The sequence below is a fragment of the Mustela erminea genome, chromosome 7, assembly GCF_009829155.1.
Source record: "Mustela erminea isolate mMusErm1 chromosome 7, mMusErm1.Pri, whole genome shotgun sequence".
Classification (NCBI taxonomy): domain Eukaryota; kingdom Metazoa; phylum Chordata; class Mammalia; order Carnivora; family Mustelidae; genus Mustela; species Mustela erminea.
In genome coordinates this window covers 25,153,046-25,167,854 of record NC_045620.1, presented here as the reverse complement: position 1 = coordinate 25,167,854, position 14,809 = coordinate 25,153,046, and the positions used below count along the sequence as shown (strand labels likewise).

The following is a 14,809-nucleotide window of genomic DNA, read 5'->3' as shown; positions in this document are numbered from 1 at the left end:
ATGAAATGGGAACACTCTAGGACTCCCTCATAGGTCGTTGGAGGATTAAATGAGAAAATCATCCTCAAGTATAGAGAAGCGTGTCTGGCATGCGGTAGGCCTGCCTGCTGTGTGGCCAGGCCCTCACGTGGGGCTCCCCCTATTCCTGGAGCAGCACCCCTCACCCAGGTATGCCTGGCAGACTCTTGCCGGCCCTCCACATGCAGGGCTCCTACAGTCTTCAGCCTCACCGTGCTATAGGCAGGGTCCATTACTGTCCCCGCCACACTGGGTTGTCACTCCTTGATCCCATTTTCCCCCTCGACCAAGAGTGCTGCCAAATTAGGGACGGTACCTGCTGCACCACAGTGAGCCCTGTGGCTTCGTAGAGTAGCTGAGAGCAGCTGATCTCCACTGAGCACCTACTGTTTATCAGCTGATCTCCACTGAGCACTTACTGTTTATCAGGGGTGTTAGGCATTTCCTGCCTAACACCCCTTACCTTAGTGAATTTTCACAGCGACCAGAATCAGTGGATGTGATGGCTCTGTTTTACAGAGGAGGAAATGGAGCCTCTGAGAAGTAGAACTGTCCAGCCCCGGAGTGATAGAGCCAGAATTTGAACCAGATCCTTCTGACGGTTTTTCTAACACCTGGGTGTTTCCCCTGTCATGCTATAAAGTATTTGCTGTATTTATTATGTTTCCTGTTCCAAGGGCTTTAGGTATGTTGTGTTTTTGACTACTTGAACCAACCCTGCTTTCTAGGAACTGTGTTTACCCTCAATCCATAGTTGAGGACCCTGAGACACAGAGAGGTTAAGTGACTGGCCCCCGGCTCAACACAGCTTAGGAAGAGACAAGGTCAGGATTTGATCCCGGCTCCCTGACTCCAGACCTCAAGCTCTGAACCTTTGCACTTCGAGTAGGGGGATGAAATCAGATATGGAGAGAGCCCCTCGATGGGCAGCCCCTTTGCAGCCCTCATAACTGACAGCTCATGAGACCCGGCGGAAGGAAGGGCAAGTAATGGGACTGGTTCTGTTTCCTGATCCCTCAGCCCCTTGCCTGAGCCCCCCACGTGGCCCCCTGCACAACTGAGTCACCTCTGGGTGAGTTGGTCACCTCCCAGGGCCTGGTTGCTTCAGCCCCAGACAAAGGTGCCTTTTGGACACTAATCCCAGGTGAGCTCCCTGGCGCCAGAGTTGTGCTAATCCTCTTGGGGCTCCAGGGGACAGGCCAGCCTCATGGCCACCGGGGTCTGGCGGGTCGCAGGACTGGGAAGGGCACGGAGCCTCAGGTGACAGGCGCTAGCCAACCATCTTCCCGTGTGTGCTGCCCTCTGGTTTCCAGTGCGCACTGTTCCCTGTGGGGGCAGGGGGGAGGCCACAGAGCACCACTGCCTTCTTGCATTGTATTTCCATTTTTAAAGGTAAAATATTTGTTTAAGAAGCATTTATATCACACTAAATGCCAGACAATGGGGAACCAACAAGGGGGCTGCTGTTTGCTGAGCCCCCACGAGGCTCTAGGCACATTCTAGGCATCTCCTGTGTAACCTTCCAAACCCAGCTAGGGCAGGGAAGTTATGCCAGACTGAGGGCCTGGAGCGGAGCTTGTGTGGGGTGGAGAGAGCAAATGGGACATCGGAGGAGTGCAGGTATGCGTGGTTCTCAGGGCCCCTGCCCTAGAGCCCTTCCAGCCCCCACAAGTGATCAGGGAGCCCAGGGCTGGGGCTAAAGCCCACTCCCCCCACAACATTCACGGCTCGCTCAGATTTGCCGCCATGTGGAACCAGCAGGGACCCGGATGATGAGGACAAGAAGGCCACCTACTAAGCACCCGCTGTGTGTCTAGCCCTGTTCTCAAGGCCACGTGTGATTAAGTCCCTCCATCCTCACAACACTCTTGAGGCAGACCCATCCTGGTCACCATCTCAAAACCGAAGAATCAGAGGCTTAGAGAGACATGGCGGCAGAACTCAAATCCAGCATCCAGCTCCAAAGTCTGTTCACTGATGCACCCACTGCAGATGGGGAAACGGAGTCCCAGAGTGGGGCAGACCCAGGGGCCAGTGACGACAGTGAGCTTGGCGGGACTTGATGCCTCTGCTGCCCCCAGGAAGGGAGGAGGAAGCCATCTCCTTGCAGAATTCAGGGAAACACATTTCTTCTCAGCCCGATTTGAGACCAGGCCTTGATGGGGAGAAAGAAGTGCCCCCCACAGCCAACCCCCCCAAGGAGTTCCCAGGAGAACCTAGTGGGGTCAGGGAGGAGGTGGTATCAATGAAACATGGAGGCAGGACCCTGATGGGGGTCCGAGAACTCCAAGCCCAGCGGAGAGTGAGCGCTCACTCTGGCAGCTATGTCCGTGCTCGCTGGGTTTTTGGGGACAGGTCTGGTTTGTCCAGAGCAACACCATCTCTTATGGGCTGTAGAGGGCCTGGGGTGGCCCAGGGGAAGGATCAGGGTTGGGGTTGTCACAGAAGGTTCTCCAGAGCAGCTGACATTTCTGTACAATGATCACCAACGGAGTCTGGAGAAGGGAATCCTGTGGCAAATATTGCACGTGCAAAGACCCAGAGACAGGGAATGGGGTGGGGGGTGGAGTGGAATGGGCAGCACACTGTACGGAGAAGAGCGGGATGGAGTATGGGAAGTGGATGCCCCTTGGATGCCAAGGAAGGGACCCCGGGCTCTGTCCCGGCAGGTCTTGGAGGGGAAGTGGCTGCCTCTGAGGCACTGACTGGGAAGGGGCAGGAGGCAACATTCTGAGGTGATGGAAATGTTCTATACGGAGATGGGTGTGGGCTACATGATTGTACTGAATTGTCAAACTTCAACAAATAAACACTTCATGCATTTCACTGTTTATACTTTGCATCCACAGAAAAGAGTCACGATGACATGCGTATTGAGGCGTTTAGAAGGAAATGTACTGTTCCCTGCAGTTTACTTTGAAATACATTTTTTAAAAAGAAGGATTGTCAGATACATGGGTGGATAGGAGATGGAGTAAGAGGAGCAGCGTTAACGGCCGGAGTAGCTGGGCGGGGGCGGGGGGGCGGAAGGTGACAAGTGTGTGGGTCTTCAGGGTACGATTACTTCAACTTCGCTGTGTGTGTGAACATTTCAGAATAAAGGACTGGGAGAAAATCTTCTACAGAAAAAAAGAAGTCCATCTACTTGTTCTCTTCACACCAGCCCCAAGTTTGAAGAGTCAGACCTATATGCATCTCCCTGAATCTTCCAATCTGTCCCGGGAGGCAGGCATTATACCCATCTAACAGATGGAAATGATGAGAGACCCAGAGAAGGGGAACGGCTGGCCCAAGGTCATGCAGTGAGTTGGGGGTTGAACCTGAGTTTGAACCTGAGTCAGCCTGAGGCTGAGTCCAGTCCTTGAGTCCAGTCCCGGGGCTCTTCCTGGCTGCCCAGGCCAGGGCCTGACTCACAGCTGAAACCAGATGCATCTTAGGTGTTTCTAGTTCTCCCATCTGGGGCCTGCCTCTACAGAGAACCCAGTAATGTGCACAGAGGCTGATAAACCCCAGCTCTTGTGACACCATCCGGGGCTGAACATAGCTCTCAGAATTAGCCGCAAACCGCAAACCTTTGTGGTTTTGGGGCTCAATGCCCGATTTGCAGAGCACATCTGGATTCCAATCTCTCGTAATTACATGGTGTTTCCCTCTCTAGGTCTGGGCTCCGACCCAGCTGCTATATAAGCTTGGCCTGTAACTAGACTCAGCCAAAAGCAGAGGGCTGGGTGGACAGGACCTCTCAAACCGGAACTTCAGGGACATTTCAGGGGTAAGGAGGAGTCCCTTCCCCATTCAGTATCTGGGTCGGGGGGAGGCTGAGGAGAAGAGTCTCAGACAGGAGACCTGTGAGGGTGACCCCTCTCTGAGCCTCTGTTGTCTTGCCTATAACATAGACACAGACAGGAGAGCCTCTCAGGGATCAACAAAAGGGCCTGAACCACACCAGTGACCATGGGTTAGCAGAGCTGCACTTACATTTCCAGGGATTTGGGGTACCCGGCACCTTTGCTACTTCTCTGAGACTCCTCAGCTGCTTGCCAGAAATCCCTCCATTGGTGCCCATCTTTCTAACTGGAGATGGTGATCCCTCTTTGTACACAGAACTTTCTAGGTAGTAGGTAAAGATGAAGTGAAGAAGCCAGGACAAAAAATTTTTTGCATCTATTAGTCCTTCATATTCTAGTATAAGTGAGTGCTTCCAATATTCTGCAAGTAGATGGGAGTGGGGAAGAAACATGGGGGCTTTGTGACCTTTAAGAGAAGTGGAGGCCGGGAGAAGGGAAGAGGTTATGTAAGTGGAGGGGGCTGAAGCTAGTGATTTTACAATTTGGCCCAGAGGGGAGTCAATGATCCTCTAAAGCTGACGACTGGGTAGACTGAATTAAGAGTGAGAGAAGTGGGTGAGGGCATGGTGGCAGCAACATTAAGTCTCTTAGAGGCTAAGCAGCTCATCCCAAAACGCATGCTTTCCTCCTCTCCAATCCCATAACAAGCCACACCCACTCTTTAGGGCTCTGTAATAAGAGTACCAAGACATCAGCAACAGCTGCTGTTTATTGAATGTCTACCTCATACCAGAAACAATGTGTCAGTAATTAGGAGGCAGAGGTTCAGAAAAGGAAAGTCTCTTGTCTAAGGATTAAAACCCAGACAGCTCTGATCCAGAGTCCTTAATCTTAACTATATGGTGTAGGACTGTCTCCTCCAAAGAGGCAGAAATGTTTTCTGGCTGGCTGGGTGCACTGAAAGGATGGTTAGATTAATGTGTTAATAGGTGGATGAACTGATAGAAAGATGGATGGATGGATGGATGGATGGATGGATGGATGGCTTGGTGGGTGAACAGAGGGGTAGATACTGAAGAGATTTCCTCTAGAGCCTGTCTGCTATTAGTCTGCTACTTTGGTTGGAATCAATATGACCCCCCTTCCTGATACTCCATTTGGAAATTTCATCTTGAGGGATAATCAGACGTCCATGGCTCTAGGACAGTTTGGTTCATGAGTCTGCTTAATATCTCCAGACTCATTTCATTTTGAAAAACTTAGAAGATGGTCTTGGGAATTCTGGACCTGCCCCATGTGTGACCTCGGTACATCCCCTCTCCCTCAGTCTCTGGGCCTCAGGGTGCTAGTAGGACCCTAGGGAGGGGCTGCCTAGCTCCACCTGCTGGCCAGGGTGGTGACTCCGGGCCACAGCCATCCCATGCACTGTCTCCTCAGCAGAGAAGCCGCACCAGCATGTGGACGGCCTGGTGCGTGGCTGCTCTGTCCGTGGCAGCTGTCTGTGGCATCCGCCAAGAGACAAACACTGTCCTCAGGGTCACCAAAGATGTGCTGAGCAATGGTGAGTCCAGGACTGCAGGGGGTGAGGGATGACACGGGGTGGGTGGGGCTGTACAGCCGCCTCTGAGGTGCCCTGGGACACCCTTCATCATTGGCAGGTTCTGCGTCAGGTGGATGGGCGAATTATTGCACCTTTTGCCTTTTTTTTTTTTAAGATTTTATTTATTTATTTGACAGACAGAGATCACAAGTAGGCAGAGAAGCAGGCAGAGAGAGAGGAGGAAGCAGCCTTCCTGCTGAGCAGAGAGCCTATTGCGGGGCTCAATTCCAGGACCCTGGGATCATGACCTGAGCCGAAGGCAGAGGCTTAACCCACTGAGCCACCCAGGCACCCCATCGCGCCTTTTGCTTTTGGGTACCATTTCCTGAGCACTCACTGTGTGCATGATAGCGTGTTGAGGACTTTAGAGCTGAGGCAGCAGAGGCCGCTAACTAAGAGCCTGAAGTCCTGGAATCGGCCTTCCTGGGGCTCAAATACGGACAATGAGGCCTTAAGTCCACTACTTGCATTCTCCGAGCCTCAGTTTCCTTATCTGCAAAATCTATGTGAATTTGGCCGAATCACAGAGGACAGATACGAGGACGAATGAGAAAGCCTCTTGAAAACTTAGCATGGTTCCTGGTGCATAGGAGGCCCTCAAATGCAGGAGCTGTTACCAGTCCTGCCTTTAATTCTTGGGACCTCATTTTTGTCATCTGGCAAACAAAGACACTCCCTGCCCTGATTCCTGTCTGAGCAGGTTTATAAGCTCTAAAGTCTGGAGCACTCGGAACAGGGGATGAAGAAGAAAATCTTTCCAGGTTTGGTGAATGGTGTGAATCTAGTTCAAGTGAGAGCAGGTCAAGGTCAGCAGCTAGTGAGAATGCGGGACGTCAGGGCTGGATTGGTCTGGAGGCATTTTCCCATTTAACCCTGACGTTTTGCCACAAGGAAAAGTAGGGCCCAACGAGGTGAGCAGTTCCAGGGGCGGCACCCAGGAGCTGTGGGAGAAAGCCCTGACTGGTACCTTTGCTTCCCGGCAGCCATTTCGGGCACCCTACAGCAGAGTGATGCTCTCCGCTCAGCCCTGAGAGAGGTGCCCATGGGTAAAGCCGGTGGTGATGGTGGCGGACCGCTCCTGGGGGGTCTGCTTGGTGGAAGTGGAGGTGGAGGTGGTGGGGGCGGTGGTCTTCTGGGGGGCCTGCTTGGTGGTGGGGGTGGAGGGGGTGGTGGTGACCTGCTGGGTGGAGTTGGGGGAGGCTTATTAGGTGGTGGAGGCAGCAGCGGTGGGGGGCTTCTGGGTGGTAGTGGTGGGGGGCTTCTGGGTGGTAGTGGTGGGGGGCTGCTGGGTGGTGGAGGCAGCAGGGATGAGGATTTGTGGGGTGGTGGAGGCAGCAGTAGTGGGGGGCTTCTGGGTGGTAGTGGTGGGGGGCTGCTAGGTGGTGGAGGCAGCAGTGGTCGGGGGCTCCTGGGAGGTAGTGGTGGGGGGCTGCTAGGTGGTGGAGGCAGCGGTGGTCGGGGACTCCTGGGAGGTAGCGGTGGGGGGCTGCTGGGTGGCGGAGGCAGCGGTGGTCGGGGACTCCTGGGTGGTAGTGGTGGGGGGCTGCTGGGTGGCGGAGGCAGCAGGGATGAGGAGCTATTGGGTGGCGGAGGACACAAGGGTGGGTCGCTGCTGGCTGGTGGTGGTGGTGGTAAGGGTGGTGGTCTTCTGGGGGGCCTGCTTGGTGGTAGGGGTGGAGGGGGTGAAGACAACCTGTTGGGTGGAGGCGGGGGAGGTTTATTGGGTGGTGGTGGCAGCAGTGGTGGTGGTCTCTTGGGTGGCAGTGGTGGTGGTCTTTTGGGTGGTGGCCGACACCATTACAATGACTACAGACGCGTTGAATTCTCCCGAGGTGTCGGTGGCGTTCCCTACAACGATTTCCATGTCCGAGAGCACCCCCCAAAATATACAAATGGCAACCAGCTTGGCGGTAATTACAAGTATGGTCACATCAAGACCAATGACAACACCGCTCAGCTGGGGGGCAAATACAGATACGGTGAGATCTTTGATTCAGATGGAAACAACAGGGACCTCCGAAGCAGCAACTACCGCCATGCCGAGAATGCATATGGCTACAACAGGGGCCATGGGCGGTACAGGTCAGCCGAAGGTGCACCAGCCGTGGGCAGGCTTCACCGGAGAGAGCTGCGGCCTGGAGAGATCCCACCCGGTGTAGCCACCGGGGCGCTGGGCCCAGGTGGTTTGCTGGGCACTGGAGGCATGCTGGCAAGTGAAGGCATCCTGGCGGGCCAAGGTGGCCTGCTCGGTGGAGGTGGTCTCCTTGGTGATGGAGGGCTTCTCGGAGGAGGCGGAGTCCTGGGCGTGCTCGGCGAGGGCGGCATCATCAGCACTGTACAGGGCATCACCGGGTAAGGAGGGGCTGGGCTTTTCGTATCAAAGTCAGATGATGAACCTACAAATTGGTTGATGACCCCCAAGGGACTGGAGTTGGAGGGGTGACAGTCTTCAGAGCCCCATGCACTTCGAGGCTTGGCCTCAGGACTGGAGGTCTTGGGAGTCCCCAGTTGTATGGCTTGGGGTCTTGTCCTTAAGCAGTCTTGAATTTGAGTCTCAACTCACATTTTTGTATATGTGTGTGACTCTGGGCCACACTTTACATCACTCTGAGTCTTGATTTCCTCATCTGGAGACTGGTCCTAGTCACAGTTCAAGTGGAAAACACCCAAGGATTTAAAATTACACATATATAGGAATTTCAACTGTGCTCAGTCTCCTCCTCACATTCACTATCTAATTCATCAAATACTTAGTGCTCCTCCTATGTGCAGGCCGCTGTATTGGCACTGAGCACACAGTCACATGGTCAGCCAAAAACGTGTCTCTTGTCCTCATGGAGCTTACAGGCTGATGGGGCATATGGGCTTTCATAAAAACCCCTGAAAATAATCATACAGTTATAGCAATGGTAAGCAGTTTATGGGGAAATGAAGATGTGTAATGGGGGAGGTCAGGGAAGGCTTCCTGGAGGGAGAGGGTCTTAAGCTGTAATCTGAGAATATGTAGGAAGGAACCAGGCAAAGAAGGGGCAGGGACAAGCAGAGGGAATGGCATCATTACGAAAAAAAAAAAAAAAAATCCAAAGGAAATGTAAACAGTGCGTCTCCAAGCAGTAGGGCTATGGGCCATGCATTCTTCCCCTTTCATTTCTTCAGGTCTCTTTAGAGGCAGGAGGGATGAATGCAGCACAGAGAAGGGGGTGGTGTGAGACTCCTAGTGGAGGGTGGCAGGCGGGGAGCGGATGACCCCCATCTTACCACCCTGTCCTATGCAGGCTGCGCATCGTGGAGTTGACCCTCCCCCGGGTATCCGTGCGGCTCCTGCCCGGTGTGGGTGTCTACCTGAGCCTGTACACCCGTGTGGCCATCAACGGGAAAAGGTGTGTACCCTCAGCCCCAGAGGGGTCCCCGTCACCCTGTGTCCTGGCTTGGGCAGCTCATTTCCCTTCTCTGGCCCTCAGCCTCTTTGTCCACAATGTGGGGAATAGTAAGACCTAATGCGTTACCAGTGCATGACTTATACTTTTGAGCTGAGGTCATCCTGTGGTCCCTGTCAGCAGTGAAGGAAGGTGTGACATCCTGAGTTTGAATCCTGACTCTCTTTAAAGCTGTGTGACCTCAGGTCAGCCCCGTCATGTCACTGAGCCTTTGTGTCTTCACCTACAATGGGCGTAATGACATCTCCTTTTCCAGGTGGCTGTGGCCACAGGTGAGGGAAGGCAAGCAAAAGCCTCCCTGCAGAGGGCCTGCCACAAAGTAGGTGCTTATCCAAGGACCTCAGACAGTGGACTTTTGCGCTGAATTCTCCCTGTGGGATGAGGTCATGTCTGTATTGCTAGGTCAATGGGTAGTCACCTTGGAAACCAGATTTTATGTATAGAGCTCATTTATTGACCGATCTCATGGACTAAGGGGGAGATAGATTTGTGCAGAGATGTAGAGGGAGCAGGGAAGCCTTCTGGTTTGGGACCCCTCGAGATGAGTAAGGGGCTTAATAGATGCCCAAAAGCAAGAGGCGGGGAGAGCAAGGCTCAAGGCCAAGGTGCAAGGTTCTATGTAGAACTGTATGAAGCTGAGCTGCCTGGCAGTCGAGGTTGACTCACTATCTCACCGGCCCCATGATCTCCTCTAGTCTCATTGGCTTCCTGGACATCGCTGTGGAAGTGAACATCACTGCCAAGGTCCGGCTGACCATGGACCGCACGGGCTACCCTAGGCTAGTTATTGAGCGATGTGACACCCTGTTGGGGGGTATCAAAGTCAAGCTGCTTCGGGGGTGAGTACCAGTGGGCAGTGGAGTGCCTTGGGAGATGGTGGAGTGATCTGTCTTTGACAAAACATATGGCTCCGGGTAAAGGCTCTAGAAGCAGCCTGGAGTTCAAACTTCAGCTACACTATTCCTTGCTGTGTGACTTTGAGCAACTCTGTTGCCCTCTCTGTGCTCCAGTTTCTTTGTCTATGGGATGGAGGTGATTTTTTTCCCTTTGAAATTAAGATAATGAGTTCAAAACACTTAGTACAGAATCTGGTACGTTTTAAGGGTTTTCTAAATATATGTCTAGTGGGAGTTTTGTGTCCCTTGGAGCCCCTACTCATGGGGAAATTTCCCAGCTGGTTCTGTCCAAGGCAGTGTTGGTTAGGGGTTGAGTTTTTTCTGTTATGCTCTCCCCACAAAATGGCCAAGTCCCCATACTCTGTTTGGAGAGGTTTCAAGTGTCTGTGTATTGAGGGGTACACTGCCCCCAAGTGATGGTCTTGGATGAGGGCACATCAGGGCAGCTCAGAGCTGAGTCCTTTCTTTTCACTGCCTGGTCCTCATCATGGGAGATGCTTCTTTGGCTTCTCTCTTTGAGGCCTCCACCCCCTACTCCTTCCCCTCCTGTGTTATCAATCTTTTCTCCCTATCACTCCTGTGCTCATCCTACCTAGATTTGGGGAGTAGAAAAACTCATTGTGCCATTTGGACTCAAGAATTTCTGATTGACATGAGCTCCTCTGAGTCTTTGTGTCTGCTCTAGGGTAGTTAAGGACATAGAAAACTGGCCCCTGATATTTTGGTGAGGAGAGGAGGCAGAGAGAAACACCTAGAAACCTCACAGATTTTTACATTCACATTTTCACTAGGAAATATGTTTGGTAACACATGGCTCAAAATATTAAAAAAAAATATATAGGGATGCCTGAGTGGCTCAGTTGGCTGAGTGTCTGACTCCTCATTTTGGCTCAGGTCATGATCGCAGGGTCATGAGATAAAGCCCCGCACTGGGCTCTACAAGCAAGGAGTCTGCTTGAGATTCTCTCTCTCTCTCCCTTTGCCCCTCTCCTGCTCTCTCTCTCTCCAATAGATAAATTAATCTTTAAAAATATATATGTATATACATAACTAAAAATGCACAGACTGAAGAGCTCCTTTCCCACCTGGACTCCCATCTGCCCCTCCCCAGCAAGCTCACTGTGCTTCTCTCCTGCTTCTCCTTCCAATTCCTTTCTATCAATGAAGCAAACATGAACTTAAATTCTCATTCCCAACCCTCCTTTGAACACAAATAAGTACACCTTACACACCCCATTTTGCACTTTGTCTTTTTCTTTTACTCTGTTCGGAGATTTTTCTGTGTTTGAACATTGAGAGTCTCGTCCTTGTTTTAACGGCCGTGTAGTATTCCATTGTCTGGACGAACCACCATGTGTTTGTCTAGTCGCCTGGTGTGGGGACATGATAATTTGTCTGAACTTCTGCTTTGACAAACAGGTTACAATGAATAACCATTTACACACATTTTAAACACGGGCCAATGTGTCTGCCAGAAAATTTCCCAGAAAAAGAAAACAGTCTGTGCCCTGAGTGTACACAGATGAAATCCCGAGGCTCCCTCACCCACACATGCGGGCACACACACGCACCGATGTGTGGGTAAACAGGCAGGTGAGTTCTCAAGGGCTTTATCCTCCAAGGAGAACTGGAACCAAGACAAAGCCCCCTGAGGTACTCATCCCCTTAAAAAGGAGGTCAAAATGCATCGTGAAACATTCTAATTAGGACACGATCTCAAGAAGTTCTTGGCTCTGTCTAACCGGCAAGTGCTGGATGGTCAGCTATGATGTGGGCAGACACAGGCAGGTAGTGGTTGCTGGGGGCAGAGATGGCTAGATTTTAAGGGGACGAACTGTTTGTTTGTTACTCTTTGTGATAAGAAAGCCATGTTTCCACTCACCTTCCCATCACACTGCAAAGCCTCAGAACACGCTTGCTTTACAAGTCTGTCTGTCTATCTGTCCATCTGTGTGTTTTGTCCTTACATCAACACTGTGATTCCCCCCCCCACACACACACTTAACTAACTGGTTAGAACAGTTAGTTTACAGTTGGTAGTGGACTTAGAACTCACTCTGGACCCCTTCTCTGGACCTGTTTCTTTGTAGGACTGATCATATGTCCCAGGCATTTCAACATCAACAACTCATTTCTGCTTGTGGACCACAAGATCATGTTTTACTGGCCAGTGTTTCTCCTCCCCTGCCTTCCACAAACATTAACTGAGCATCTACTATGCCCCAGAAACTGTGCTAGGTGCTTGGATCAAGTGATATGTTCATTTGGCTTTGGGAAGACTGCACAAAGCTGCACCAAGCAGCTCACTAGAGGGCCAGATGAGCAGGAAGGAATGACTTTTGCACTCATGAAGGGGGCCTGGCCCATTGCAGAGTTCAAGGAGCATTTGTTTGTTGGTTGAATGTATGGATAGATGGATGGATGGATGAATGGATGGATGGATGAATGAACAGATGGGCAGACAGGCAGACGAGTGAATGAATTGAATGAAAAGCCAAGTGATTGCCGGGATCGCCTGTCCAGTCAGGCCCAGCCACTGTCCTTCTAACTTCCTGAACAATTTTCCAGTTCTTGGTGGTCAGGGCCTGGCTAGGGAGCCTGAGTGTGGGCAAGCTTGGTGAGCTCCCTCCTCCCCTCCACTCCTCTCTCCTCAGGCTTCTCCCCAACCTCGTGGACAACTTAGTGAACAGAGTCCTGGCCAACGTCCTCCCTGACCTGGTAAGAACCCACCCTGGATCGGGAGGCTGGAAGCACAGACTTTCCCCAGACTGAGGGACCACAGGCCGGCTCCATCCCTGTGGGCATACAGGTGACCCAAAGGGATGGTGGGAGCCAGAGGGCTGGGATATATTCTTGGGGTCTGGGGAGGACCCGGAGGACCATGGATGGACAGATTAGTGAAAGCATAAGGAAGTGGAGCATATTGGTCACCCTGTTCTGGTTTGAATCCCAGCTCGGGTCCTTCCAAGCTGCATGATGATCCTCTCCCCTCTCTGAGTCTTGGTTTTCGTAGCTATAAAATGGGGATTATGAGAGAGCCTTCCCCATAGGGCTGTGGGGTGGACCGTGCCAGGCACAGAGCGAGCAGGCAGGAAATGCTGGCTATTGTCAGTATCCGGGCACCCTTCCCCTCCCCAGCCCTGGAGCCTCATACCCTCTCCCCCTACAGCTCTGCCCCATCGTGGACGTGGCTCTGGGTCTTGTCAACGACCAGCTGGGTCTCGTGGACTGTAAGTCCTTCCTGCTTTGCTTCATTCAGCCAACATCTGCCAGCCCTGATCTGGGCCCAGCCATGGGGACATAGTGTGTCTAGGAGGGGGGTCCAGTGTGGTGGGGACACACCTGCTGAGGCCCTCATAGTGTGGTGTGGCTGGTGCCATTAGAGAGAGGTTACCTGGCCAGGCATGCCCCTGGAGGGAGGAGCTTCCCACCTGGCCTGGAGTCTCAGGCTCTAGACTGTGATGGGGTGGGGGGGGGTGGGGGTAGTGCTGGGTTTGAGTCCTGACTCTGCCCTGAAAACAGTGTGGACTTGGAAAGACTTTCCAGTTTCCTCATCTCTGCAATGGGGGGCTGGCTTCAGCCTGGGGAGGGACTAGAGAATGAAGAGCAGGAGACATGGTGGCGACTGTCCGGGTCCTCAGAACCAGGCTCCAACACCACCCCATGATCCAAGATTTCTTAGTGAACATTCCTGAAGGCAAACCTGCCCCATATAGTTGTGCAGTTCATGCACAGCTTGTTCCAGGGATCTCCTTTCATATAGACCACAACATCACAGAGGCTCCTGACTTATGAGGGCCTATAGGTCCTAACGGCCATAAAGCGCACCCCTGTGGGGTAGCTGTCACATCTCTCGGGACCCCAGGCAGTTTGAGGATGACTTACCCAGACAGATAAAATTCTCTTCCTTTGTAGCCAGGAACAAGGGAGGAAGAGCCCAGATGATGGGGCTGTTGGATACAAGCAGTCAGGGACATCCCAGCTTCAACTCAGCACCACATTGTGGAACCTTAAAACTTCCTCCCTGGTCACAGTACTTCACAGTTTACAAAGTTTATCAATATCCAGAATCTCATGGACCCCCCAGGATAGTCCAAGGGGTTCTGTTAAGCCCATTTTACAGAGGAGGAAACAAGTTCCGAGAGGTGCAGTGTCTTGCCAGAGGTCACACAGCAAGGAAGAGGCAGAGCTGGAATTTGAAACCAGAGCTCTTGGTCTTTTCATGCTGTCTGGATCTGGAGCCTTGACGCTTTGCCTGCTTTGGGGAACAGGAGGGAAGGCATCTCGGAGGGTCAAGGGGACTTCCCGTGACCCCTACCTTTGCTGGCAGCTCTGGTTCCTCTGGGGATATTGGGAAGTGTCCAGTATACCTTCTCCAGCCTTCCGCTTGTGACTGGGGAATTCCTGGAGCTGGACCTCAATGTGAGTGCCGGGGCTTGGGGGCCGGGGGAGGCGGGCAGGGGGTGATTGCCAGACCCATGGGCTTCTACTCAATGTCTGGGAAACAACGTTTGAACAGGACCCTCTTCTGATGACTTGAGGACCTTCTAGGAGCCACATCAGAAACATAATCACAACCAACACTTACCAAGGGCTTACTACTTTTCAGGCACATTCCAAGTGTCCTATGTCGATGAACACAGGCTATCTTCACAACCATACGACATAATAAGATGAACCCTTAGTGAGGAAACTGAGGCACAGATATCAAGCCACTTGCCCACGGTCACACAGCGAGTAAATGTGAGCCTTGGATCCAAACCCAGGCAGTCCACCTTCTGCTGCTACAAGCTTGGGTCTGCTGGAGGAATGAATCTGGCCAGTAGGGGGTTGATGAGCGCTAACAGCCAGCTCTTTATGATGTTTAAAAAAAAAAAAAAAAGTCCTGATTTGTAGTATTTGCGGATTTCCATGGTCTAAATACTGCCTCTGTGGCCCATTTCAAGCTACCAACTTGATATCACTAAAGAGCTGGGAAGACAAGTACAGAATATCACAAGAGTGCTATGAGCCAGTATGAGCTGGTTCTAGCCCACAGCGGCATCTGGACCCTGACTGCATGGGGCACAC

At 52.3% G+C, this 14,809-nt stretch overlaps 1 protein-coding gene across 1 annotated transcript in view; it reads left to right on the top strand.

The window, feature by feature from the left end:
* Positions 1-3,757: 3,757 nt before the first annotated feature.
* Positions 3,758-14,809, top strand: part of BPIFB4 (BPI fold containing family B member 4) — a 28,695-nt gene continuing 17,643 nt past the window's right edge. Inside the window, exons 1-9 of the mRNA XM_032353740.1 lie at positions 3,758-3,790; positions 5,244-5,367; positions 6,390-6,452; positions 7,239-7,758; positions 8,682-8,786; positions 9,539-9,682; positions 12,394-12,457; positions 12,909-12,969; positions 14,070-14,161. Of these exons, the coding sequence (XP_032209631.1) occupies positions 5,262-5,367; positions 6,390-6,452; positions 7,239-7,758; positions 8,682-8,786; positions 9,539-9,682; positions 12,394-12,457; positions 12,909-12,969; positions 14,070-14,161 (1,155 nt within the window). The 5' untranslated portion in view covers positions 3,758-3,790; positions 5,244-5,261. The remainder of the gene's footprint in view (positions 3,791-5,243; positions 5,368-6,389; positions 6,453-7,238; positions 7,759-8,681; positions 8,787-9,538; positions 9,683-12,393; positions 12,458-12,908; positions 12,970-14,069; positions 14,162-14,809) is intronic.